This window comes from Urocitellus parryii, chromosome 5, assembly GCF_045843805.1.
Source record: "Urocitellus parryii isolate mUroPar1 chromosome 5, mUroPar1.hap1, whole genome shotgun sequence".
Classification (NCBI taxonomy): Eukaryota; Metazoa; Chordata; class Mammalia; order Rodentia; family Sciuridae; genus Urocitellus; species Urocitellus parryii.
The window spans coordinates 181711989-181737877 of NC_135535.1; the positions used below are offsets into that span (position 1 = coordinate 181711989).

Below are 25889 nucleotides of genomic sequence, written 5' to 3' on the forward strand. Positions count from 1 at the left end.
CGCCTACCTTCCCTGAGCATCTGTAATACAGGATAATAATCATACCTTCCTCCCAAGACTGAGTAACAGCAGGTATGTAAAGGGGTAACACTGTCTTGTTCCCGGTGACTTAAACACTCAGGGGTCACTCCAGGGGACTGGGCTGCACCAAATAACCACACAAGAGACAGAAATACCTTTTTCTTTGAGGGTGCTGTGACGACTCCTCTGACCTTAGGGGTCTGCAGAAAGAGAGAAAGCTGACCCCTTTTATTGAGGAGAAGCCATTCAAATGAGGCAAGGGGTCAGGTTTCAAGGGGCTGAGTCTAGCTTCATGATGTCTGCTGTCAGCAGGTTCACTGACATCTAGTAGGCCTCACCCAAGGAAAGAGTAAGAGAGGGGACATACAAAGGGTGTTTCCATGGAACATTCTATCCCAAACAGGGCAAGGGGTAATATCACAAAGGATCAGGTGAGCGTAGCTCAATCCCTGGGGATGTAGGAAGTTACGCCCATGCATGAAGACACATTGCGTTAAGATTGGGGCTTCAGTTCCTTAAGCAACTAGATCACGGGGTGACCGACAGTCACCAGGAGGGAAAGCAAATGCTGGTCACATGCTTTGTCGGCCTCCCACATAACATGGTGGGGGAAGTTCTGTCACTCTAGTGTTGCAGAGACAGGGAAACCCAGATATGAGGTGACATGATTAAAGTCAACCAGCAGGCCTGGCAATAATGGTCTCAGGCCTTGTACACTCTGATGTTCAGGGTGAGAGGAGGCCTATGGAAAGGGAGTTGGAATCAGAAAGACTGTGATAGAAATTCCACCCAGCTCTACTTACCCATTCACCACTCTGGGCAACTTAATCTTGTCTGATTAAAAAAAAAAAAAGTTCATACATTCTACTCGGCAGACATTCTGAGAATTAGGTGATGTTTTATATAGTACAGCTGTCAGTTCCAAGCCCCACACTGATTTAACTTTTATAAAGAACAAATGTGTTGGTATTCATGAGGATTCAGGGTAAGAAAGTCATAGAAACAAAGTATAGGCAGATCTGGTGATTTGTTTATTTCTATGAACACTTGATTCTACAATACAGTTCACAGAATAAATAGAGGCACACAGTTATAATTTCCACCATAGTCTGCTGTTGAGGGAGATTCGGTGTGAGGATGGGAGCTGGGGATGTGTCTGGGTCCTGTGGTAACTGGAGGCCTCATGATGAACTGTATAGGGACTCCACCTTCCAAAATCTGACCAAGGCCTGAAGATCAAGGCTCTTGGTGGGAGAGTTATAGCAAGTCAAATGCGAGGAACAGCCAATGCTTTTAGTTCACCACAGTCCCAGGGTGGGTGTGAGTCTACCTACACCCAGGGGTATAGGTGAGTCTGATCTACCACCTACAGGGAAAGAACTATGTCGATGCAGGCCTTCCCCAGCACTTAGTCCACTCCCCAGGAAGGCCTTGAGGCTGGATATGTCTGTCCCTTGACCTGGAGTGAGTAATGAATACAACTTATGAGGTTACTATTACATCAGTTTCCTTCTTGACTATACCACAAAGGATTCTGTCTGATAGACTCTAAGGATGGAGAGACACAAATGGAGATTGGAATATATGCCCTAACTCAGGTAAGGAACATGACTTGTAAAGTCAAGAAAGAAGAAAACAACACTCTTACCAGATCCTTCACAGGGGAAATAAGCAGACACAAAGACTAGTCTGATCAGACAAAGTTGGAGCCTGGAGCCAGGATTCAAACTGCACTGAATGAGGGGCTCATGTACAGAGAAGTTCTGGCCCGATTTTCACAGGGTCACTGTACTGTCTATCTTGTACCTCATTTTGCCAGGGCAGCACCCAGCATTGGCCCTAAGTGGGGGCTAGAGTCATGTGCCCAAACATAGGCAGAATGAGGAGATTCTGAATCACTTGGCAGTAAATGGAGTGAAGGCCGCAGCCACTCTGTACTGGGTAACCCCAGGTCTCAGGAACAGGAAATGTCAACAAGTAAGAAAACACAGCTCCTGTCTTCAGCAAATAAGCATCAGGAAAAGACAGAACTGCTAACCACTGTGGGGTCTTTGGGCCAAAATCCTTAGCACTTTCTGTGATCAAATTGCTGATTGGCAGGTGATGGGGCACATCACAGGCTTCGGCTCCATGGTCATCCTCATCTCATCTGAGATCTGGTTCATTCTGTTCATCTCAGGTGGTCATGGGCTTTACTGACACTATTCTAGCTGTGCCCTCTGCCCCATCAAGCAGTGAGATTTCTGGCAGACTTGGAGGCACTCTGGGCCCGCTGAACTACCGCAGAACACTTCTCCCGCCGCAGCAGCTTATTGTTCTCAAATAGACCTTCGTTGCGGGGTATTCCATGAGAACCATCAGGGAAAGTCAGCAGGCCTTTGAGGGCAGAGAAAATATGACAGTGACATTAACGTTGCAGAGCTCAGCTTTTGTGTAGAGGCTATAGAAGTAAAAAACTCAGCTGGGTACCACGGCTAAGGCAGGAGGATCATAAGTTTGAGACCAGCCTCAGAAACGTAGTGAGGCCCTAAGCAACTCAGCAAGACCGTGCCTCAAAATAAAAAAAAGAAAGGAGACAGGGGTGTAGCTCAATGATTAAGTGCTCCTGGGTTCAATCCCCAGTACCAAAAACAAAACAAAACTCCCAGCTCTACTCAGGCATGCTCCATTGGCGAGTTTGACAGATATCATTAGGATCATTAAGGCATGATCACTATTGATTGCTGGACATCCACAGAAGAATTAAAACTAAACAGCCTAAACATACATTAGGCTGGCCTATGTTACCCAACCTACCAGGATGCAACTTACCAAAACCATCTACTCTGCCATTTTTAAATTCCCCCTCAAAGGTCATGTTGTCGTGCCGAATGAAGACTCCAACGCCATTAAACTTGCCCTGGGCAAACTCCCCCTCATACCTACAGAAACACCAAGAGGTTAGCCTTTCGTAGGCAAGTTAGCTGTCCAGGTTAACTGAGTCAAGCAGCTGCAGGTATGTATTAGTTAAAAGTGCCATGGGGCTGGGGATGTGGCTTAAGCGGTAGCAAGCTCGCCTGGCATGCGTGTGGCCCGGGTTCGATCCTCAGTACCACATACAAACAAAGATGTTGTGTCCGCCGAAAACTAGAAAGTAAATATTAAAAAATTCTCTCTCTCTCTCTTTAAAAAAAAAAAAAAGTACCATGGAACCAAGTCCAGTGTGGTGGTACATGACTGTAAATCCCAGCTACTTGGGAAGTTGAGGCAGGAGGATTCAAAGGCTCAATCTCAGGAAAAGAATTTGAATGAATGGAGCAGGGGTGGAAGGTCACTCACCTCCTTGATATTTCGAATTTCAAATCTATTTAAAAAGTAACCAATAAAAGAACTGCCCACTCCTGGTCTGTTTTCTAGAGTGCCTGGGACAAATTCAAGGTTGATCAGATTCACTAATATCCCATTTTTATATCAGAGTCCCCCTTGTTTAAAGCTGAGAAATACTCACCTTGAACCATCTGAAAAGGTCAGTACCCCAAAGCCATTAAAGAGCCCATTCTCAAAATGACCCAGATAGGTGCCACCATCTGCAAACAGCAGTTGACCAAAACCATGCCTGCGGCCTGAACAAAAAGGACATGTACAGGTTAGAATGGGGCAACTTCAGGGTCCCTTCTCACTTGCCTAGCATCCCAACATTTCATGACCCTATTCACAAAAGAGAGAAAAAAAGTGGTGGCATTAGCAGGGTAGAGTCTGACACCAGCAAAACCTGGAACCTCCCATCTTAAGTCTCAACCATCAGATTTGGAGCACATCTCTCTAAGTATGAATAAGAGAGCTCTTAAAATAATAGTAGCCAACATTCATAGCCAGCCACTCTTCTAAGCACTTAGAATTTATGATCTTATTTAATCCTGTGGTAACCTTATGAGGTAGATACAGTACTATTATTATTCCCATTGAATAGATGGGGAAATGGAGGCAAGGAGAAGCTAAGTAACTTACTCCAGATGCCAGAGCTGGAAGTGTACAGCAAGAATGCAAATGCAGCAGACAGCCTGACTTGCAGCCCGCCGTTGACCTTAACAGCCTGACTGGCAGCACTGGCTTAGCTCTGTTACATCAATAGGGCTGTGTCCACTCACTAACCTGACCAGAAAAACCTGGGCAAGATGCTGGGAAGCAGTCATGCTGTTCAGACAGTGCAAGGGAGTTCTTTAGGTGGGTAGAGACCACCCAGCAGAGCCTCGGCAAGTCTCTCCTCTAAAAGGCTCTATTAAAGGGGACAGGAAGTGTTGGGGGAGGGGAGCAAAGACTTGGGACAAAAGGAGGCAAGGTCACAAAATGCACAATTTCTCATGGCTCAAGGGTGTATCACCTGCTCCACTGGAGACCCAGTCTCCTCCAGGCAGTTCCTGGCTGACTAGGACTGGACATATGAGTCTTTAAATGGCCAGATTGTGTTTCCAAACCGAACATCATTAAACCACTTCCTGCCTGGTCTCAGGTTCTGAAGAGTTTTTCTATTCCTATGAATAGATACTTCCAAATGTAATGAGCTGTCTGTCACAGGAAATTCAGGGGAATGAATGTCATTTGGTCTTAAGTGTCTGCCCTAATTTCCAGATCTTCTTTAACTTTTTTAAGGTTCACTGTAACCAAGACACTGCAACAAATTCTGTACTCAATTTACTGGCTTTTAAAGAATTCATTTTGTTCTTCTGGTTACATTATCACTTATTTAAGAAAATCTCAAATAATTCCACTAAAGCACGAAAGGATATTATAACACTGCAAATCTAGAATTTTGGAAAGATTCAACTTATTTGTGCAGGTTAGATTAACAACAGCATTCTCTAATTCCTTTATTTAATCCTAAAATAGAACAAAGGAAAGGCACTGTGTGAAATTAAGCCCTGGAGTAGGAAATGAAGATCCGTAAAATTGGCTCTCTATCCTGATGTATTTTCCTTCAGCTGAATGAAGTGTTCATCACTGGATCCCCTCAGGGTCCTTCTCACCCTCCTTCCACTCGCCACGATATTCCTCCCCACTGGAGTAGGTGAAAGAACCTTTTGTCAGGGTCATGGTGACAGTTTACAGAAGAAAAAGATGAAATCTGTAGGAAATAAACAGAAAAGAGTGTCATGGGATGGCTGGAGGAATGAACTGCAAAGTCATTTCACAGATGTACCCTAAAGGCTACCAGACTGGTAAGTATATGTCAACTTGGGTACATTGAACATAAACACCCTCCTTTTCAACCACCATCACCACCAACATGATCACCACCACCACAACCATGATCACTACCACCATCATCATTACCACCACCACCATCATCATTACCACCACCACCATCATTACCACTACCATCACTATCATCACCACCACTACCACCACCACCACCATCACCACCCCACAACCACCACCATCATCACCACCATCACCATAACCACCACCACCACAACCACCATCACCACCACCACAACCACCACATCTGCCCATGCACTTCTTTTTCCCACTTAAGAGTTTTCAGTCAATCTCTATTATCTATGATCTGGGATGGAAATGGAGGCTTAATCTACAAATTGTTACTCAACACCCACTATGTGCTTAGTTGATGTATACAATATAGTCTCTTCCCTCAGTGAGGTGATAATCTAGTAGATAAGACTAGCAATTAAAACACTGAATTATACCAGAGAAAATGTAATGAAGTGACAAGTGGGATACCAGAGATTAACAAAGAGGCATGGTCAAAATTTAAAATGAGCAGCAAAGAAAACTAAGAAATGAAAGCAGAAAGAGCAACGTACACATGGGATATCCAATGGGAAAATAAGAAGCCTGGTCTGATTCAGTTGAGAGCTTATTTAGGGAGTAATGAGTACACTCAGCCAAAAATCTTAAATCTAAAAAGACCTTGTGGACTTAGTCCAAACTCTCTCATTTTACAGATGGAGAAATAGAAATTCAGAGTGGTTAAAAAATTTGAAAAAAAAAAAATTTGTTAGTGGCTAAGTGTGGTGGCGTATGCCTGTAATCCCAGTAGCTTGGGAAGTTGAAGCAGGAGCACTGCGAGTTCAAAGCCAGCCTCAGCAACTAGTGAGGCCCTAAGCAACTCAGCAAAACCCTGTCTCTAAAGAAAATATTTTAAAAAGGCTAGGGATATGGCTCAGTGCTTAAGCATCCCTGGGTTCAATCTCTGGTACCAAAAAAAAAAGTTTATTAGTGGTCAAGATGGGATTAGCATACAAGCCTCCCCTGACTATGGCCAGTCCTCCTTACCCTGTACTATGGCCTCTAATTTTAGGTCAGGTTAGCTCATGGAGATCTCTGAAAGCTAGGCAGAGTTTATAGCAACTAAGAGAGGGAAGTGGGAGTTTTGAGTGACAGAGGGGCTGAAGGGCACTGTGAACAGGGATGGTAACAATGAAAGCAAGACCAGGACAGCTGCCCTGCTGAGCTGAGCCCCAAACTCACAGAAATCACACTGACAAATAAGACTTGTTATTTCAAGCCAGTGTATTTTAGGGTGGGTGTTATCACCCAGCAAAAGCCAACTGATACATCCAAGTATGAATGGGTGGTCCAGGGGGATCCAGTGCAGTGGGAGCAGAAGAAATGCTACGACAAAATGCATCATGGGAAAAAAACCACCATTGGATCAGGCTAGATGGTAAAAGAATGCTCTATTCACGATATTCTATAAGAAGATATTCAAAATATCATTGACTGTAAACAGAGACAAATAGAATTATTTGAAATTCTATTTTAAATTACTGAATTATTTGAAATTATTTAAAAAATTCAAACCCTATTTAAAAAAAATTTCCTAAGTCTTTCTACTCACCCCTTCATCTCTTCTAGATCTAAGCAATACAATGTTTTCTCAAATGACAATGATGCAGATTCCTAGGCCCAAACCTGGACCTATCAAATCAGATTCTATACAGGTAGAGCTAGGGTGTCTGCAGTTTTAACAAGCCATCACTGGATTCTCACTTGAAAGCTGTGGACTACTATTCTGCTAAATGGAAATAATGTGTCAAAAGCTCTCTGAGGTATAAATCACCATTGAAAGGTTCCCTGTGACTAATAATTAACCTAGAGTCTGAACTTCAGGCACCTGACTGAGTACCATCAGGACACATGTACCTTCTTTTCAGCACAGGGGCAAGACCTGGTGCACACAACTAGATGTGATTCTCTAAAGTCTCTGCTCAGTCTCAAAATGCCACCAACATAATTCAAAAAACATTTTGAAACAGAACAATTTTGCAAGTTGGACTAATGAGGTAAAAGCTAAGAAGAAGAAACAAAAACTATAATCACCACCCATCTGTTCTTCATCAATATTCTATGGGCTATTTTGGCTGTTTTTGATACAGATATCAAAAACCCAGAAAAGGTCTAATGTGAAAGCAGCCTGGTCTCACCACAGCAGGGTCAGGCACATCTTTGAGGTCCTGGCCCTGTCTCTAAGCTTTAGTTTCAGACACAAGGCCAGGTAAGTCCTAAGAATCCCTATGTTCTCAATCAAATATGGAGAAACATTCATTTCCAGCCCCATAATAAAGGCCAGCCTTGTGGAAGCTCTCCCACAGATGTTTGGGGTCACTTCTTTGGGACTTGTTCACTTCTTTACTTATCAGTCAGCAACTACACATCCAGGGTCCTTCACATAGTAAAAGGCACTCCCAGGCAAGGGTCATTTTCTATTTGTACTAAAGCCCCTCCAAATCTCCAGGGGCTATTTTCTCAGAAAAGTGATGCTGGTACCTGCTGTGTCCTCTGTCCTATGAATGTGTCATAAGGTCAGCATCTAATTTCACGCCCACAGACTCCTACCATCAGCTCAACATCAGAGTGTGCTTGAATAGAGATCACCATGACTCCATTGCAAATGCAACATTAATGAGAGGAAGAGAATAAATTTTCCATCAGAACAGCTGAGGAAAATTCTGTCAAGTGCAGCTAGGCATTTTGATAGCCATAAGTCATCTTCGACTCTCTCAGATCTAATAAAGTCACAACACTAATAGTCAACTTATGTACAGATCAGAAACAGTTCATCCTTTCAAAACATGTCCATTGTAATCTGAAGATATGTATCTTCTACAAAATTTATAACTAAGCCATCACTCTAGAACATAAACACAAAATCAAGGCTATAAGAATCTTTCCTTTAAATGTTTAGAAGTATTAATTAACATGGCTTCGCTCCAAATTTGGGAAGAGGTATGGCAGTGGGGTTTGAGGAGCCATAATGACAACCTTGGGACTTAGAGGGAGCATCTGTTGTACTTACTTTTCCTAAAGGCTACACGAAACTTCCAGAGTGGTATCCCATCTTGTTCCAGAGAAACTAAAAAAGGGAAAGTTTCCCAGTTTGAAGATTATCTATGGTCAATATCCTAGCCCCGCCTTTAAGTTGTAAACCTTTTGGTATGCTGTTAGCCCTTGGGACCTGTACCCTAAATATTTTAAGGAAACTGATGAAACTTGAAAGGTTACCTTATTACCAAATGTGGTAGACTGTATTTTCCAAAGATGTTTGTAATAATATCTCCCATCTTATATGTTCAAATATAATCTGACCTGCCAATGATATATCAAAACGTGAAGTTTAATTCCTTTCCCTTGAATCTGAGCAGGACTGTGACTGCTTCAACCATAGAAAATGATGGAAGCTATGTGTTCTGTGGTTAGATCATAAAAGATGATGTAACTTCCATCTGCTCACTGGCACACCCACAGTTGGAGACCTGAGCCACCACATAAGAAGTCCAACTACCTGGAGGTTCCCATGCAATGAGGAAGCAAGCCAGACAGAGAGTTGTTGCTCCACATGGCCATCCACATCTCTGAATCATCCTAGCTTGGGTACCAGGCATCAATAAAGGAGCCTTCAGCCACTGAGTGAAAATCTAATCTGAGATATCATGGAGCAAAGAGAAGCCATCACCACAGTACCAGTCCCAAATTCCTGACCTACAGAATCTGTGAACATCATGTTAAAAGATACTAAATTGGGGGGTAACTTATTATACCGCAACAGTAACTTAGAACCATCTCTTAACCTCAACCTTACCATCATTCTTTCCTATTTGTTTTCAAAAGTACATATTACAAATTTCCATTATATAGGGAGAAATAGCAAATTCCCTTTAATAATCCTTTGTCAAATTCATGTCCATTCCTAAGACTACCATCAGAAGTACCAATTAAAGGGCAGATGGAGTAGAATTCATGGATACTTTTGGCTGGAAATTGCTACATGTGGCAAATAATTCATATTATCACTGCACAATATAGTGTCAGAATTTTAATTTACAACTTATGTAATTAGCCATGCTAATTAAGAGTCAGCTGCACAGCCATTGTGCAAAAAAGGAATTTCACCAGTAACCATGGTCACTGAGACAAATCTAGTTTAATATAGTCAGTGTTGATAATGACTGATAAGGGATGCAAAACGGCACTTGTATGTTATTTAAATAATCTTGTTAAAGAGAATAGATGGCCTAGGGGTGAAGATTCCTGCTTCTAAACAGGAATCCTCCCACATTCTGTGCTCTGTATGATGAGTTGCAGGATCAGCTCAAACATCTACCTAAAAGGAAATTACTATTTTGTCTCTATAAACCAATATATTATTACTCTGCATACTAGAAATACATCCCTGCTATTTTATTATTTATTTATTTATTTGGTACTGGGGACTGAACTCAGGGGTACTTTGCCACTAAGTTACATCCCCAGCCCTTTTTCTTTTTTATTTTTGAGACAGGGTCTTGCTGGGTTGTTGAGGACCTTGCTAAGTTCCTGAGGTTGGCCTCTAACTTGCAATCCTCTCAAGTTGCTGGGACATATAGGCATGTGCCACCATGCCTGGTTCCTGCTATCTTTGTTTTCTTATGTTCCAGATATTTCAAAACACAACTCTGGGATAAGCCACCCTTCCCAGAGTATGACAGTCTTGCCAAAGTTCTTTCAGTTACAATGAAAGCATTTTGTAGTCTTTTAAAATCTTCATGATAAGAAAATGAAGGCTCTGGGCTCTGGCTGTGGCTCAGTGGTAGTGCAGTTGCCTGGCATGTGAGAGGCACTGGGTTCGGTTCTCAGCACCACATATAAATAAATAAATAAAGATCAATATTAAAAAAATAAAAGAAAATGAAGGTTCTGATGAACAAATATTAAGCTTTTAGGAAATTAGAACAGAAAGATGTTTTAAGTGCATTTAAATGACCTTGAATTTTTTTTTTTAATAATAAATCTAACCCCCCTTTTCTCTTACTTGAAAAGTAAACAAATGTATTGTTAAGAAGATGAGAAGAAAACAGTGGCACCAGAAAGACAACAAGGAAGACCTGGAAGCGATAGAGACTAGGGAGTAATGCTATCAGAACACTACTCTATGTAAAGGGAAAGGAGAACGCCTGGGCCGGGTCCTAATACGAGGTATGCCTATTGGTATCTAAACAGTCTTGACAAAGATGCCACCCATCAAAGTAATCCAGGCATCCCTTTCCCAAGGCCTCGGTATGCAGGACTTATCTCCACCACCTTGGTGGAGGCGGGCCCAGAGCAAACAAAGCCCTAGATCTCCACAAGGCAACACCCATTCTCCCACCCCATTCTTGCATTCCAGCCCCGCGCCTTCCATCTACCTGGGTTTGCTCTCCAGCCCCGCAGGTTCTTCTGTTCACACAGTTCTGTCATTCCCTCCAGACGCAGCCCCTCACACTCTGACCGCTAACCCGGGTGCTGAGCGCTCTTCCGAGACTCGACGAGTGGTCTAAACTCAAGTGCTGGGCTTGGTACCCTCCCCAGGCAGCCGCCCTCGGGTCAGGGCATCAGGATGAAGCCGCGTTCCCCAGCCCGGGTCATCCGCTTGGCTCCTCTGTCCCTACCTGGCTGACCATTCTCTCGAGGCCCCCTCTCACCCGTGCTGCCAGCCGACCGGGGCTCGGCCTTTCGGGACTACTGTCACGCCCCAACGCGGGGCTTCAGCGGCAGAAACCTTTACTCCGCCTGGCTCTCCCCCTTCCACCTTCCTCTCCGCCACTTCCACCGCCTGTCCCACCGGAGGCTGCCATCCCTCACGGCCCAATTCTTGCTGCCCATTGGCTGTTACTTAGGTAACCAGGAGCAACGCCACCTCCTATTGGTTCAGTTCGCCTCGGCGCCATCTTTGTGCGGGGCTGAGGGTACAGAGAGGCCGGGCGGAACCTCTGAAAGGGGCGGGTCTGAGCCTGCACCTAGGAGATGAAGGTTTCTGGTGTGGTTTTCCCACAGACGGCGTGATAGGAATGTTAAGCCCAGAGAAAACCAAACTTGCGTCCGAAGCAACCGTGACCACTAACTTAAGAGGCTCGAATCCTCCTTCAATTCTTCAAATGTTTTAAGTACAGAACCTAAATTCGGCTTTAAAGGTGCAGCTTTGTAATTTATAACGCTCTGCGTAGGACAGTTGCCCTTTAATAACTCTGTGTCAAACACTGTGATATAAAGACATTTTTGCATTAATGATAGGACTTATGTTGTCATTACCCAAGTCCTTTGAGGTTAAAATGTAGTGCCAAAATTGGAGCAAATCTTCCTAAATTCAATGTGCAGCGATCAGTGTATTCATGTTTATTTACTGAACTATGTGAATGTAGCATGACTCTAGGTTCTGTCAGGCTTGAAAAGCCAAGGTTGCTGTCACACGATTTACTGTTTTACTCCAGCAATGAGAAAAATCTAAGGTTCAATTATTATTGTTATTGAAAGCGCGGTTCTTGTCCCCTATGCCAATCCAATAACGAGGACACTGTTGTGAGAAAAAAGAAAAAGAAGTTTTATTGCTTTACTAGGAAAGGAGAAATACCGGGGACTCACGTCCTAGAGGCTGTGATTCTGCCCATCAGGGAAAACTGAAGGCTTTAAAAGAAGCTATTCAAAGGTACCCTGGCAGAGGGGTCGCAGGTGCATCCTGATGGTGTGTTGAGATTCACTTCGTTAATTTGGGAAATAGTCACTTCCTAGATCTTCCAATAACATCTCCTTCCTTTGGAGGTCAGATAACTCAAGGTAATCTTGTTCCTCACCTCCAGGTTAGAAAGGGGAAGGGAGAAGAAGAAAAGAAACACAGCCCTTTTAAAATAAGATGCAAGGGCTATAGTCAAAAGGTGAAATGGATCACTATTACATTAGGAGAAAGCAAGTCCATGAGAGTAAGCCCATTGTTTTTCTGGATTGGGATTTCTTCACCTGTAGACTAGAAAATGATAATAATGATAATAATAGTAGTAAAGGCTCTTTAGGATTTGTATGAGAATACTCTGTAAAATAAATGGTAGTTTAAAATTATTTTTTAAAACTTGGATTCTTTGCTCAAATCCCATCTTTGCCACTTATTGTGTGTAATTTGGAATAAGTTATTAATGTCTGTAGCTTGTAAAATGAAATTGGACCAGTAAACCTATAAGATTAAATTCTATGCTAACACTCAATGGTACATATGCTAAAGTAATATTGACTATAGACATAATTGAAGTCACTAAGAGAATGGTGTTAAGGAAATAGATCTTACTAGAATGGAGAATGCATATTAGAAAATGTGAAGAAATAAGACTAAATAGATTGGGTGAGGCCAAATTTTGAGAGACCTGAAAATTAGGGAGGAGATAATGGTTTGCAAAATGTAGTTATTTGAACAAATTGACAGAAAGTGGAAGTGAGATTGCTATGTGTTGCAGGGAGGAAAGGAGGAAGGAATATTGTATAATGGAAGCAGAATTTCGGTCGTTTTGTTAGGGTGTACAGGGGAGGAGATATTTGTTGTTAATGGGTGCAGATAATGAAAAAGTTTTGGGTATAGATTGTGGTCATGGCCACATAACATTATGAATATATTTAATGTCACTGAATTGAACATGGTGAATGCTTAGATGGTAAGTAGTATATGTATTTTACAATAAAAATGTAGTTTCTTGGGTCTGGGGTTGTGGCTCAGCGGTAGAGCACTTGCCTAGCACAGGCGAGGCCCAAGGTTCGATCCCCAACACCACATAAAAATAAATAAATAAAGATATTGTGTCCAACTACAACTAAAAATGAAATTTTTTAAAAAATGTAGTTTCTTGGCTAGAGGAGTGACATAATGAAACTAGTATTTTAAGAAAATGAATCTGGCAGTGATAGCCAGAGATAAGCAGTAAGAGTGATTGGTCAGAGAGACAAACTGAGGAGCAATTGAAATGTAACTAAGACATCCTAAAAGTCTCAAAACTAATGTGGCATCAGTGGAAATGGAAAGAAAGTGGGTAAATATGAGATATATCTTATAGGGATATTTAACAAGAAGAAATATACTGTAGTTTTAAAAACATGGAGCTAGGCCAGGTTTGTTGGCCCACCCCTGTAATCCCACAGACTTGGGAGGCTTAGGCAGCAAGATTACAAGTTCAAGGCCAGTCTCAGCAATTTAGTGAGGCCCTAAGCAACTAAGTGAGACCCTGTCTCAAAATAAAAATTAAAAAGGGCTGAGAATGTTGCTCAGTGGTTAGCACCCCTGGTTTCAAATCCCCAGTTTATTTTTTTTTTAAGAGAGAGTGAGAGAGAAGAGAGAGAGAGAGAGAGAGAGAGAGAGAGAGAGAGAGAGAGAGAGAGAGAATTTTTATATTCATTTTTTAGTTCTCGGCGGACACAACATCTTTGTTGGTATGTGGTGCTGAGGATCGAACCCGGGCCGCATGCATGCCAGGCGAGCGCGCTACCGCTTGAGCCACATCCCCAGCCCTCAAATCCCCAGTTTAAAAAAACAAACAAACAAAGACAAAAACAAACAAAACAAAAACCATAGAGCCCATCTGTCTGGATTTGAGTCCAGGCTCTGCCAGTTACCAGATGAGTGACCACAGACAAATTACTTTACTCCCCTGGACCTCAGTTTTCAACATTATAAGAGCTATAATGCTACTCACATGAATTAATCCATGTAATGTACTATGCACTTAAAACAATGGCATACACTTGGCATTTGGTAAGTACTAGCTATTCATGTGCTGACAATATGTTGACATTCATTTCAGTAAAAGGAAAATCAAGTTCTAAGAAATAGATGCAGAAATAAATTCTAAGGCAGTTTTCGCAGAGGGGGAAAAAATAAAAACCAAAAGAATTCTATGGAGAAGTTCAATTCTGGGACCTTTCCTTGACCATAATTTGAAGCTCATGGGCTGAAGGAGATGGTTAATACTAAGAGATTATCTCTGTGGCTGTGGCCTCTGGGACACAGAGGCAGGCATTACTTTGCTTGATGTCTAGACAGGAAAAAAATGCATAAGTTCTAACTGAAAGAGGCAATTGCACTTTAAATGGACCTTTGCCTGGAAGGGTTTATTTGGCCAAAAAGTTTGACATTCCTGTATATACAACTAAATAACTGTTCTTTCATTTCAGTACTTCTGTTTAACTAGCAATAATTTGATTTGAGAACAATTATGAAATATTGGTGACCATTTCATAATTGTTCTCAAATCAATTGTTCTCAAATCATCTTTAGTGAAAATCCATACCCCTAGTCTGCTGGTTACTTTAAATAGAACAACAACAATATTAACAATAACCTCAGCAATTATGTTGGGTATGGTGGCATACACCTGTAATCCCAGATACTTGGTAGGCAAAGGCAGGAGAATCACCAGGCTGGGCAGTTTAGCAAAACCCTCAAAATTCAAATAAAAAATTTTAAAGGTTTGGGGATATAGCTCAGAGGTAAAGCACTTCTGTGAGGCCCTGAATTCAATCCCCAGTACCTCAAGAAAAATAGTAAAATAAAAAATGAAAATAACCCAGCAATGACAAAAGTCTAATATTTGTTGAGTGCTTTTTATGTATTAAGCACTATGCTAACTGCTTTACATATATCATAGATTTTATTTAATCAAATGAGATTTGAATATTATAGATGAGGAGATTGAGACTTAGGGTAAATAATTTATCTAAAATAATCATTGTAGTGCCAGTATTCAAACTCAAATGTCTCTTGATTCTCAAGTCCAGGCTTCTACTCATTACACACTATACTTTACAATGTAGTGTTAGTTGGGGCTTTAGCTAAGTGATAGGGTGCCTGTCTAGCATATGTGAGGTCCTGAGTTTTATACTCATTTGATACTCAGCTAGCGCGCGCGCACACACACACACACACACAGAGAGAGAGAGAGAGAGAGAGAGAGAGAGAGAGAGAGGGCAGTAGTATAAATTTTAACTGAGCTGGGTGCAGTGGTGTACAACTATAATCACAACAATTTTGAAGGCGAAGGCAGGAGGATCACAAATTTGAGACCAGCCTCAGCAATTTAGCAAGAACCTGTCTCAAAATAAAAAATAAAGAGGATTTGGGATGTAGCTCAGTGGTAAAGTGCACTGGGTTTAGTCCCCAGTAACAAAAAAGAAAAAAGGAAAGAAAAAAAGAAACAGAAATGTTAGCTAAAACAGTATCCTATGGATTTAAAAATGTAATTATTCCAATCCTCTTCAGATGCCATTCATACTTACTCCAGAGTTACTTCAGGGTACCTGGGTCTGGAGTTGTTCTGTTTCACATCACTTTCTTGCTCAAGATCTGTTCCATAAAGCTCCCTGTGCCTCTCTGCTTGGCTCTCCAGGTCATAACCCAATTTGATCCTGTTTCCCCTCAGTCAAGCAGATTGCTGTCTGTTCTTGCAAGCTCTAACTTCTTCTTTCTTCCAGCAACTCCCTCTGCTTGGGGTACTATCCCCCCCCCCACCCCGCCACACCCATACCTTTTACCCAGTGATTTAATTACACACTTCTTCTTAGCTTATAGTACAGGCCCCACATACAGTCTTTGCTCACTCTCCAGCTTACCCCGCAATCTGTGAACTGCTATTATGGAGTTTGCCGCTAGCATTTTTTGATTCCCCCCACCCCATACTTTCTCAGACAGCTGATTGTCTTCAGCTTGGTCAGTAACTGTGTTTTCCTTGCCTTTTCCACTAATAAAAGTGTACCGAGAACCTACTGTGTTTAAACACAGAGGTTTTACAGTGATGAATAAGTTATGGAATCTTTCTTCAGGAAACTTTTTAGTCCCGTGGGAGACTACATCTTTCCTCAACAAATAAGCATTGGGTAATTGGGCCAATCACTATGTAAAATGCACGAAGATGAGGATTTTTAAATTTTTATTTGTTCTAATTAGTTATACATGATAGCAGACTGCATTACGACTCATTGTACACAAGTGGAGCACAACTTTTCATTTCGCTGGTCGTACACGATGCAGAGTCACACCATTCGTGCAATCATACATGAACATAGGGTGATAATGTCCGTCTTATTCCACCATCTTTCCCACTTCCACACCCCCTCCCCACGCTTTGCCCAATCCAAAGTTGGATGGGGATTTTAAAAAAGCTTTTCATTGAGGTTGTACGGCGGTGGAGGGTTCCTTTGATTGACTGCTATCTCTCCCGCACTTAGAACACAGTAGGTACTCAATTAATGATACAAAAATAAGATTTCTTCCATACTCACAGCCACTTTATAGTAGGCACGCAATTAAAAAGTGACCAATACGAAAAGCTAATGTTTTGAAAGCGCCAAAGACTAGACAGCCAATTGGAAGATAAGGGCGGGGCTGGGATGACAGTGGGCAGAGGGCGTGTCTGACCCGGAGTTGGCTCCTAGAGCATGCGCAGTCTTCACCGAAGGTGACGGGGAAAAATGCGGAGGCCCGGATTGCGTAGGAGCAGGTTCTGATTGGCTACTGTTCGTGCGCGAGGGGCCGTGCCTACTCGTCGCCAAGTAAACAGGGCAGTCTAGAGGCGGGGCCACGGAGGCACCGCGACCTGATTGGCCCAGCATGAGGTGGGGGGTGCCACGGATTGGTCCCGGCCGCGAGCTCTGCTGTGTGGAGCGCGCCGGGTCCCGGAGCCGGCGGCCAGAGGGATGGACGAGACGAGCCCACTAGTGTCCCCCAAGCGGGCCCAACCCCCGGAGTACACCTTCCCATCGGGCTCGGGAACTCATTTTCCGCAGGTACCAGGGGGCGCGGTCCGCGTGGCGGCGGCAGCCGGCTCGGGCCCCTCTCCGCCAGGCTCGCCGGGCCACGACCGGGAGCGGCAGCCACTGCTGGACCGGGCCCGGGGCGCGGCGGCCCAGGGCCAGACTCATACAGTGGCGGCGCAGGCCCAAGCCCTGGCTGCCCAGGCCGCGGTTGCGGCGCACGCAGCGCAGGCCCACCGAGAGCGGAACGAGTTCCCGGAGGACCCCGAGTTCGAGGCGGTGGTGCGGCAGGCCGAGGTGGCCATCGAGCGGGGCATCTGCCCTGAGCGCATCTACCAGGGCTCCAGCGGGAGCTACTTCGTCAAGGACCCTCAGGGGGTGAGAGCTGGGTTGGGGATCGCGGTCCCCGGGCGGGTGGAGCACTGAGGGAGTTCTGGGTTTCGCACCTTCTGGGGAAGAAAAAAAGAAAAGCTGCAAGAGAGAAACTTCACAGTGCCAGCCCTTAGCAGGATTTTGGGATGCCACTGAGGACTGGAGGTAGGGAAGCTCTGCAGGATGAAGAAATAAATCAGATCCTATTTGGTGGGGGAGGCGTGAAAAAGAAAAGAGGAAATTGACCAGATAACAGGCTGAGGGCTCGGTGGTGTGGGGCAATTTGCCTCTAGACAGAGAAGCTTAAGCAGATGCTGTTTTGCAGTAGGTTCCTTAGCTTTATGAACTACTGAGACTACTATTTGGCCATTGGTTTACAGATTTGTACAGATTTGGGGCTCTGGGCTTGTTCCTCTTTTTGCACCGAAGCAATGTGTTGCTGTTCTGAAGAACAGGTGAACCATCAGGGGCTCTGAGGATTCAGTCCAGGTCTTCTGTGTTGTGATGATATATATCTCCTGCCACAGTCCCAGGATTTTTTTGACAGAAGTTTGTGATAGTGTGGGGGGACGCATCAGTTTCACCTGGCCTCGTTATTGTTCACTTCCTCTGAGAAAAGGTTCAAATCATTTCTGACAGTTCCTCAGTGTAGAACATGGAGTTTTAGAAACATGGGACTCTGCTATCTTTTACTTTCATTCTCTCCCAGGCCTATCAGCAGTTTGCTTTTCAATTAAGGTGGAGTTTTGCTGACCTTTATTTTGTCCCCTGCATGCATTTTCAGGGGGATGGGCGTGGGATAGGGCATGGAGCAACCAGGGCAACTGAGAAGTGACTTTTTATCCTTTTGAGAACTACAGAAGAATTTAAGGCATTTGACTTAGGATCAAGCCAGGGGTATTGAAGTCTTCAGATGTTCCATAATGGTTCATTGGGAAAATGTGTTATTGTTATACTTCTTAAAATAGTGGGTGTCAAAGTTTTCTCACATTTTCCCAGCATCTCTCCTGCGTGGACTCTTTAGATGCACAGTATATTTGGGTTTTTTTTTTTGTTGTTGTTTGTTTTATTTTTTTTGTTACCAGGGATTGAACCCAGGGGTGCTTTACAAATTGTAAAACAGTACTTAAGTGCTTTACAAATTGCCCCACACCACTGAGCCACATCCCTAGTCTGTTTTTTTTTTAAATTTTTTATTTAGATACAGGGTCCTGCTGAGTTACTTAGGGTCTTGCTAAGTTGCTAAGGGTGGCTTTGAACTCATGATCCTTCAACTGCTGGGATTACAGGCTTGTGCCACCATGCCTGGCCAGTATATTGTTTTGACAGAGGAGTCGTGAGTGACCAGGATGAGCTATCACTTGTAGCTCTTGGTCAGGTCCATTGAATGATTCATTTATTCATGAAAGTCATCCCTGAATTATTAAGAACCAGAAGACAATTCTGCCATCAACTCTGTGTACATAACCTGGGTTACAAAAGGCTTTGAGAGTAATAGTTCTTTTCCAAGACCCTTAAATAAGGGAGCTTGAAAACTCAAATGGGAACCATAATTTCTAGAAACAAGGAAAGTTGAGTGTCCTGAGATCTAAAAGTCAGCAAAGTGCTTTGTCTTTTTGAAAACAGAATGAGATTTAATGTGTGAGTTGTTTTGGTTTTTTGGGGTGGGGCGACGGGGAGGTTAGCTTGTTGACTGAGAATGTGCTAAGATTATCTTTGATAGGTTCAGGATGAAAAAGATTTTTTTTTTCATGACACTTTACAATTCCCATGGCAGTATGTCAGGTCCCACTCTTAGGAGTAATAGGATCTCTCAGTTATCCCTGGAAGATAAAGTACTATCATTTCATACATACACAGAGAAAGGCACACCACAGGTAAGTTTCTTGGTGATGTTTAGGCTATCGGTCGCTAAAATTTCCTGGCCACTATTCTTTATTAGAGGGGAACTCAAAACAAGATGCTCTGATCAAACTTTTAATGTAACCATCCTGCTCCCTCTGAGGAAATGTGATTTAGAACAGAAGACTACTTCCTAAATGCTGTGTGTGGGGGGGTTACACTGGCCCCTCACTGTAGTTAGTATTGTCATTTTGACCTTACTCCAAATGTATTTTATTTAACAAATACTTACATAGCACTTACTATATGCCAGGTTGTGTTTTAAGTGTTTTACAAATAGTAGCTCATTTAATCCTTATAACCACCCTCCAAGATGAGCACTATAATTATCCCCACAGGTGACAACACTGAAGCACATAGTATAACTAATTTACCCAAGGTCTCACAGCAACCAAATCGTGGAGTTGGGCATATTGACTCTGGAGGTCATGCTTCTAATCACAATGCTCTGCTGCCCCAGAGTTACTCATCTGAATTTCTGGTTTCTCTTTTTAGCCAATATATTGCTTAGTACTGAATTTGGCAGTGTGTGACAGACATTTTAAAATAATAATGATTTGAAAAAAAGGTTCATTTATCTCTTGTGTAAAGGACTTCTGTAGGCTGCATGGCATTTTACTTTATCACGGGTTCAGGTCCTTCTTCTATCCAGGATTCAGCCATCCTTAGTGTGTGGCTTCCACTTCATGTTCCAAGTGGCTGCTTGTGCTGCAGAGATCTTATCTGTTTTTCAGCTATTTGGAAGAAGGAAAATGAGAGAAAGAATGTCGCCACCCCTCAGGACCTTTCCTAGAGTTGCATCAGAGCCTTCTGCCTAAAAACATTGTTCATAATTTAGGGGCAGTAGTGGCTGGAACTATAGTCTTTATCTTGCCCAGCTAAACATCAGGAGTCCCATGACTAGGGAAGAACCTGGGAACAGCAGTTTCTATAATGGCTACTTTTGAAACTTAGTCTGAAAAGATTCTTGAAGAATCTGATTCTAGTCCTGATCCATTTCCCAACATCGAATGGTTTCTGTCACAGGGTAAGTGGGGACCTGGAACTGTTAGAGAGAAAGTGCTAGATTAGGAGTCATGGTGGAGTGTGCTCACATTACCCCTCCTCACTTACATCCTTGTGCTTCAGGTCTCATGTTCACTCAGGAACAAGCATATTTTTTGAACATTCTCTAGTTTGTGAGGTCAGTCCTACCAGATGTTCATATTATCAGGAATCACAGAACAGCATGTGATTTACTAGTTTAAGAGGATTAAATGAGATATTACACATGAAAGGCCCTGGCGTAGTTCCTGGTTTTTAGATGAAGCTTAGAGTTTTTGTTTTGTTCTGTTGTACTTATTGATCCCTGGATTGGCTTTCTTGGATACACAACATTGAAAAAGGCAAAAGTAGTATAATTTTGAGAAGATACTTTTAACCATTGAGAATAGTAGTTCATTAGATCATAGTAAGTTTGGTATTTGCATCAATGCCAATTACAGTATCTATAAAGACACTGCCCACATGTTCTAGGAACTTGGCCTATCATTGATTTTCAATATTTATTTATTTATTTATTTTTGTGGTGCTGGGGCATGAACCCAGTCTCCCGTGTGCTAAGCAAGCACTCTGCTACTGAGCTACATCCCAATTTTCAACCTTTAATAGACTTTATCCACCAACTGTTTGCCATGAAAGTGGTATCTTTTTCCATTTTTAGTTCTTTTTTTTTTTTGCCTTAGTACTGGGGATTCAACCCAGGGCACTTAGCCACTGAGCTACATCCCCAGCACTTTTTAAAAAATATATGTTTTATTTAGAGATAGTCTCACTGAGTTGCTTAGGGCCTCAGTAAATTGCTGAGGTTGACTTTGAACTTGTGATCCTTCTGCCTTAGCCTCCTGAGCCGCTGGGATTACAGGTGTGTGCCACTGTGCCTGCTTCCATTTTTCAAATATAAAACTTAAAATATTGAATATGCTTCTTCCAACCACATGTGTCCTCTAAGAAATTCTTGTTTCTTTTACTTCAAACACAGTAAAATTCTTTTACCAAAATGTTAAAAGTTGGGTTGGGGTTGTGGCTCGGTGGTAGAGTGCTCGCCTAGCATGAGTGAGGCACTGAGTTCAATCCTCAGCACCACATAAAAATAAATAAAATAAAAGTATTGTGTCTATCTACAACTAAAAAAATATATTTTTTAAAAATGTTAAGAGATGGTCAAATTTGTGCATCCTATACAGATCTTGAGATTTTAAGCATCATCTACTATCAATACAAGCAGTTCTTCCAAGCCACAAGTTGTAATGGGCAAAGCAGTTTGGATCAACAGTGTGGTGTGAAAATACACACAAGCTAAATCATTTTCACTACATTCTGTCTGTTTGGACTCATCTTCTTTCAGGGTTTAATATGTTTGGAATAGCCCTTTCTTCCCTTCTGTAAGGGTTAATGTGTATGTGTCAGGTGTGGTGGTGCACATCTGTAATTCCAGCGGCTCTGGAGGCTAAGGCAGAAGGATCACAGGTTCAAATTTAGCCTCAGCAACTTAACAAGGCCCTAAGCAACTTAGTGAGATCCTTAAAATAAAAAAAAATTTTAAAAAGGGCTGGGGATGTAACTCAGTGATTAAGCACCTCTGGGTTCACTCCCTGGTACCAAAAAACAAACAAACAAACAAACAAACAAGAGTTAATGTGTGGGCTGGAGTTGTCGCTCAGTGGTAGAGTGCTTGCCTAACACTTGTGAGGCACTGGGTTCGATCCTCAGCACAACATAAAAAGAAATAAATAAAATAAAGGAATTGTGTTCATCTACAACTAAAAATATTTTTTTAAAAAAGAGTTAATATGTATGTAAATAAGTCAAGGACAGCTTTTTCTCTCCAACCTCTAATGCAGAATGCAGTAGTATTTAAAGTGTGGCCCAGGGGCTCCTATGAATTCCTTTTTGGGGTCCAAGGCTAAAAATTATTTTCCTAATAATTGTAAGACTTTATTTGCCTATTTCACTCTCATTTCCTTATGAGTGTAGAGTGGAATTTTCCAGAGATCACATGATGTGTGATATCGAAACAGATTGAATACTAAGGAAGATGTGAGAACCCAGTTGTCTTCTATTAAGCCAGACGTTAAAGAGATTTGAGAAATGTAAAACAATGCCAGTCTTCTTTCACAAAAGTATTTTTGAAAATGAAGGCTAGGAAAATACATCTTCATTTGTCATTAAAATATATCATGATTAATGTAAAGTAGGTTTATGTTTATTATTAAATGAATTAAACAGTTTTCTCAGTTTTAATTTTTAATACAACAGATAGAGCTTGAACAAAAGTTTTTTTGGGTCCTTTATAATTTTTAAGAATTTAAGAGAATCTTAAGACCGACACGTCATGTTTACGAAACTTTTAAAGAAACTATTTCATCAAAGGCCACTTTTTTTTTTTAATTAAAGATCACTTCTGTTTATTTCACTGTTCGATATGAGTGATGCACTTGAACTGTCTTAAATTTTAGGTTTCTGGAGAAAAGGGTGGTGGCGGGCAACTATGACAATGACTGTTGCTGCTTTTCTTCCTCTCCATCTATTTTTTTTCTTCTTGTTTTTCTTTCCTTCCTTCCTTCCTTCCTTCCTTCCTTCCTTCCTTCCTTCCTTCCTTCCTTTCTTTCTTCTTCTTCTTTTTTTTTTTTCTTAAGGGAGATTGCCCAGGCTGGTCTAGAACTCCTGGGCTCAAGTGATTCTCCTATGTCAGCCTCTGTGATGGCTGGGGCTGCAGGTGTGCATCACTAGACCCTGCTCAAGGGCCTTTCTTTCACAGCATAATACTCTCTTTCTGTTGAGCTATTCGGAACTCTCTGGGTCCCAGGTTCCAATAACTGATTGTAGAGCTTGACACCAGCCAGTGAATGACCTCTTGCTTCCTTGTGCAGTTCTGTTGTTATCCTCATCTTCATGGACTACTATTACTTTAGCTATCTGTATTTCAACCTCTTCATTAAACAGGGACATTACTAAGTGGGTATTAAGGAAAGGTATTTTTAAAATATTGGCACTAAACTGAAAATTTCTCCTAGATATAATAAAGGAATTGGTAGTCTGTTAGGAGAGAGAGGATGGTGAGGAAAACTAGGCATTCATTTTCTTTCTCAACTGAAAACTGGTGGGTAAGGAGGGTATTCTTGATTATTCAATAACAGTCAATTATATGAAGTGAACATTAGCTTGAGTTGGCTGTGGAGTGTGGGGGAGGAGGAGGGTCATATGATATGAAGATGAGTCACTTGGTTAGCATATTTGCTTTTCTTTCTTTGAATTACCAGTTTGGGGACTGGAGGGAATAAGATAAATGTAAAACAACCTCAGAGAGTTGACTGACCTGTTGAAGAAAATCTTCAGGAGGGAGAGCCAGAGTTTCTAGGTATCCCATATTTCCAATGACATTTGAAGAAGATGGATTTAATCTTTTTGGTCTCTTCTATCCTGGTCCCTTGCCTATCAGAATTTACTTAAGAGAATTCTATTTTAACCAGGTAGCAGATTCTTTTTCTCTTTGTCTCTTAGGCTCCTTTTTTGGGGATTGAACCCCCAGGTATACTCTATTGCCCAAGCTGACATTGAACTTGATCCTTTCATCTCAGCCTCCTGAGTCACTGGGATTACAAGCATGTGTCATCATGCCTGGCTCTTTGGTTGCTTTCTTTGTTTGTCATTTCTAACTTTTTATTTCAAGATTTTGTTAATACCCAAGAGATGAGATAATAAGATTGACAGAGGAAATTAACCATTGATGAAGGAATTTTTAAACCTCATTCATAATACTTTATTTCCTGTTAGTTGATAACTTTTTGAGTCTTTACATAATTGATAAAGAGAAATTGTGTTTATGTATATACCTTGGAAGTTGGAGATTTATGGTGTTAAAGTTCTGGCATGCCATATAAAGGAAAGGTCCTATTGGATAAATGGAGGCAGGAATACATGCATCCCTGAAAAGTTATTTCCTCACTTGGAGGAGAAGATTACTTTGGAGCTCTTATTATATGCAGTGTGATGTTATATCCTTCTGGTATTAGTATAAGATTGCAGTCTATGGCTCAAGATGAGCCACTGAGTTGGCTTCTGAATCTTGCTTCTAGAAATGTACAAATCCATTCACCTTATTTCTTTGAAGCACAAAGTTAGAGATAAGTATGAGAGAAGAATGATGGAGAGGAGTGAAGTAGCAAGAAGAATGAGGAGACTTGACACCTTTGGCCACAGCTCTTTTGATCAGTGGGTCTCAGTTGCACATACAAACTGGTGTCTTACCAGCTAGTGAGTAGCCTCTGTCTGACTAAACAGGAATTGTCTTCTTGTGTGCACTCATTTCCTTCTGGATTTCTGCTGACTTGGTCTGACTTTTTTTTTGGTGGTGTTAGGGATTGAACCTAGGACCTGGTGCATGCAAAGTGTACAATCTACTACTGAATTATAACCCATCCTCCCAACTCATCTTTTTCTTTTGTCTGTGTAGAGGATCATTGCTGTCTTCAAACCCAAGAATGAAGAGCCATATGGGCATCTTAATCCTAAGTGGACCAAATGGCTGCAGAAGTTGTGCTGTCCCTGCTGCTTTGGCCGTGACTGCCTTGTCCTCAACCAGGGATATCTCTCAGAGGCAGGGGCCAGCCTGGTGGACCAAAAACTGGAACTCAACATTGTACCCCGTACAAAGGTCAGTGACCTTAGTGCTGGGCTAAAGTTTTGCTGAGGCTTAAACCTTGTTAATGGGACTTTGGGTCTAGTGGGGGCTGTTTCAATCTTGGAAAGTCCTTTTTTGGGAGAAGGTAACAGGATTAGGCTCACAGATTATTCATCTGATGAAAGTTGTTCTTGAAGGGCATACATACAGATTTTTATACACAATTTCAGGAATTTCACAGATGCCTAATGCACATTTATGGGCTCTCTTGGTCTTTATATCCCAGGGAACCCCAAGCTGGTTAGAAACCTAGCTATTTTAAAACTCACTCTCTTAGACCTTAGAGCTATTCCAGGATTTCATTTTTTTATTTTTATTTTTTAAAGACAGGAGCTTGCTATGTTGCCCAGACTGGCTCTTCTGGGCTCCAGTAATCCTCCTGCCTCAGTTTCAAAAGAAGTTGAGACTGCAGGAGCATGCCACCATAATAATAGACATAATCTAGAATGGATGAGCTGTTTAAGAACCCCCGTACTTCATGAAACTCTCCAAGAGTTATGAGGGGAAGAAATATGTTGGTCAGCATACAAGCAATTAAGGACACATCATCACCCACTGAGTATGTGGCACCTGAGGTTTAGTAACAAGTGGCACTCTGATCTTATGCCCTGAGGCTGCAGAGGGGGCTTCATAGTTCTGGGTCATAACCCTCTTTGAGAATCTGATGACAGCTGAAGGTCCTATTCTTAGAAAAAAACCACACATATTTGCAATTAGTATTTTGCGTATATTTTCAGATGACCAGTTGAAATCTATCCATTGACCCCCTCTAGACCATGCCTTGAGATCAAAAACCTCTGCTTGAGGTTTTCTTCATAGGTTTAGATGGCAAAGAAATTGATTAGCAGATAGGAACTGC

The 25889-nt window shown here is 42.0% G+C and overlaps 2 protein-coding genes across 7 annotated transcripts in view; one reads left to right on the plus strand and one right to left on the minus strand.

Annotated features, from left to right (window-relative positions):
- Positions 1-1028: 1028 nt before the first annotated feature.
- Positions 1029-11105, minus strand: Morn4 (MORN repeat containing 4). Of its 6 annotated transcripts, none has more exons than XM_026394834.2 (6): positions 10683-11105; positions 8318-8374; positions 5076-5122; positions 3509-3623; positions 2833-2942; positions 1029-2397 (listed from the first exon to the last, which is right to left on the minus strand). In XM_026394834.2, exons 3-6 carry the CDS (start codon positions 5089-5091, stop codon positions 2249-2251), a joined length of 390 nt encoding a protein of 129 aa, XP_026250619.1. In that variant the 5' UTR covers positions 5092-5122; positions 8318-8374; positions 10683-11105; the 3' UTR covers positions 1029-2248. The 6 variants fall into 6 exon arrangements, with proteins under 6 accessions (XP_026250619.1, XP_026250620.1, XP_077654963.1 ...); XM_077798837.1 differs by having other exon boundaries at positions 1038-2397; positions 5025-5122; positions 10959-11105; XM_026394833.2 differs by having other exon boundaries at positions 1038-2397; positions 5025-5122.
- A 5833-nt stretch (positions 11106-16938) lies between these two features.
- Positions 16939-25889, plus strand: part of Pi4k2a (phosphatidylinositol 4-kinase type 2 alpha) — a 28648-nt gene continuing 19697 nt past the window's right edge. The window contains exons 1-2 of the mRNA XM_026394818.2: positions 16939-17412; positions 24803-25003. Coding sequence (XP_026250603.1) covers positions 16978-17412; positions 24803-25003 — 636 coding nt within the window. The 5' untranslated portion in view covers positions 16939-16977. The remainder of the gene's footprint in view (positions 17413-24802; positions 25004-25889) is intronic.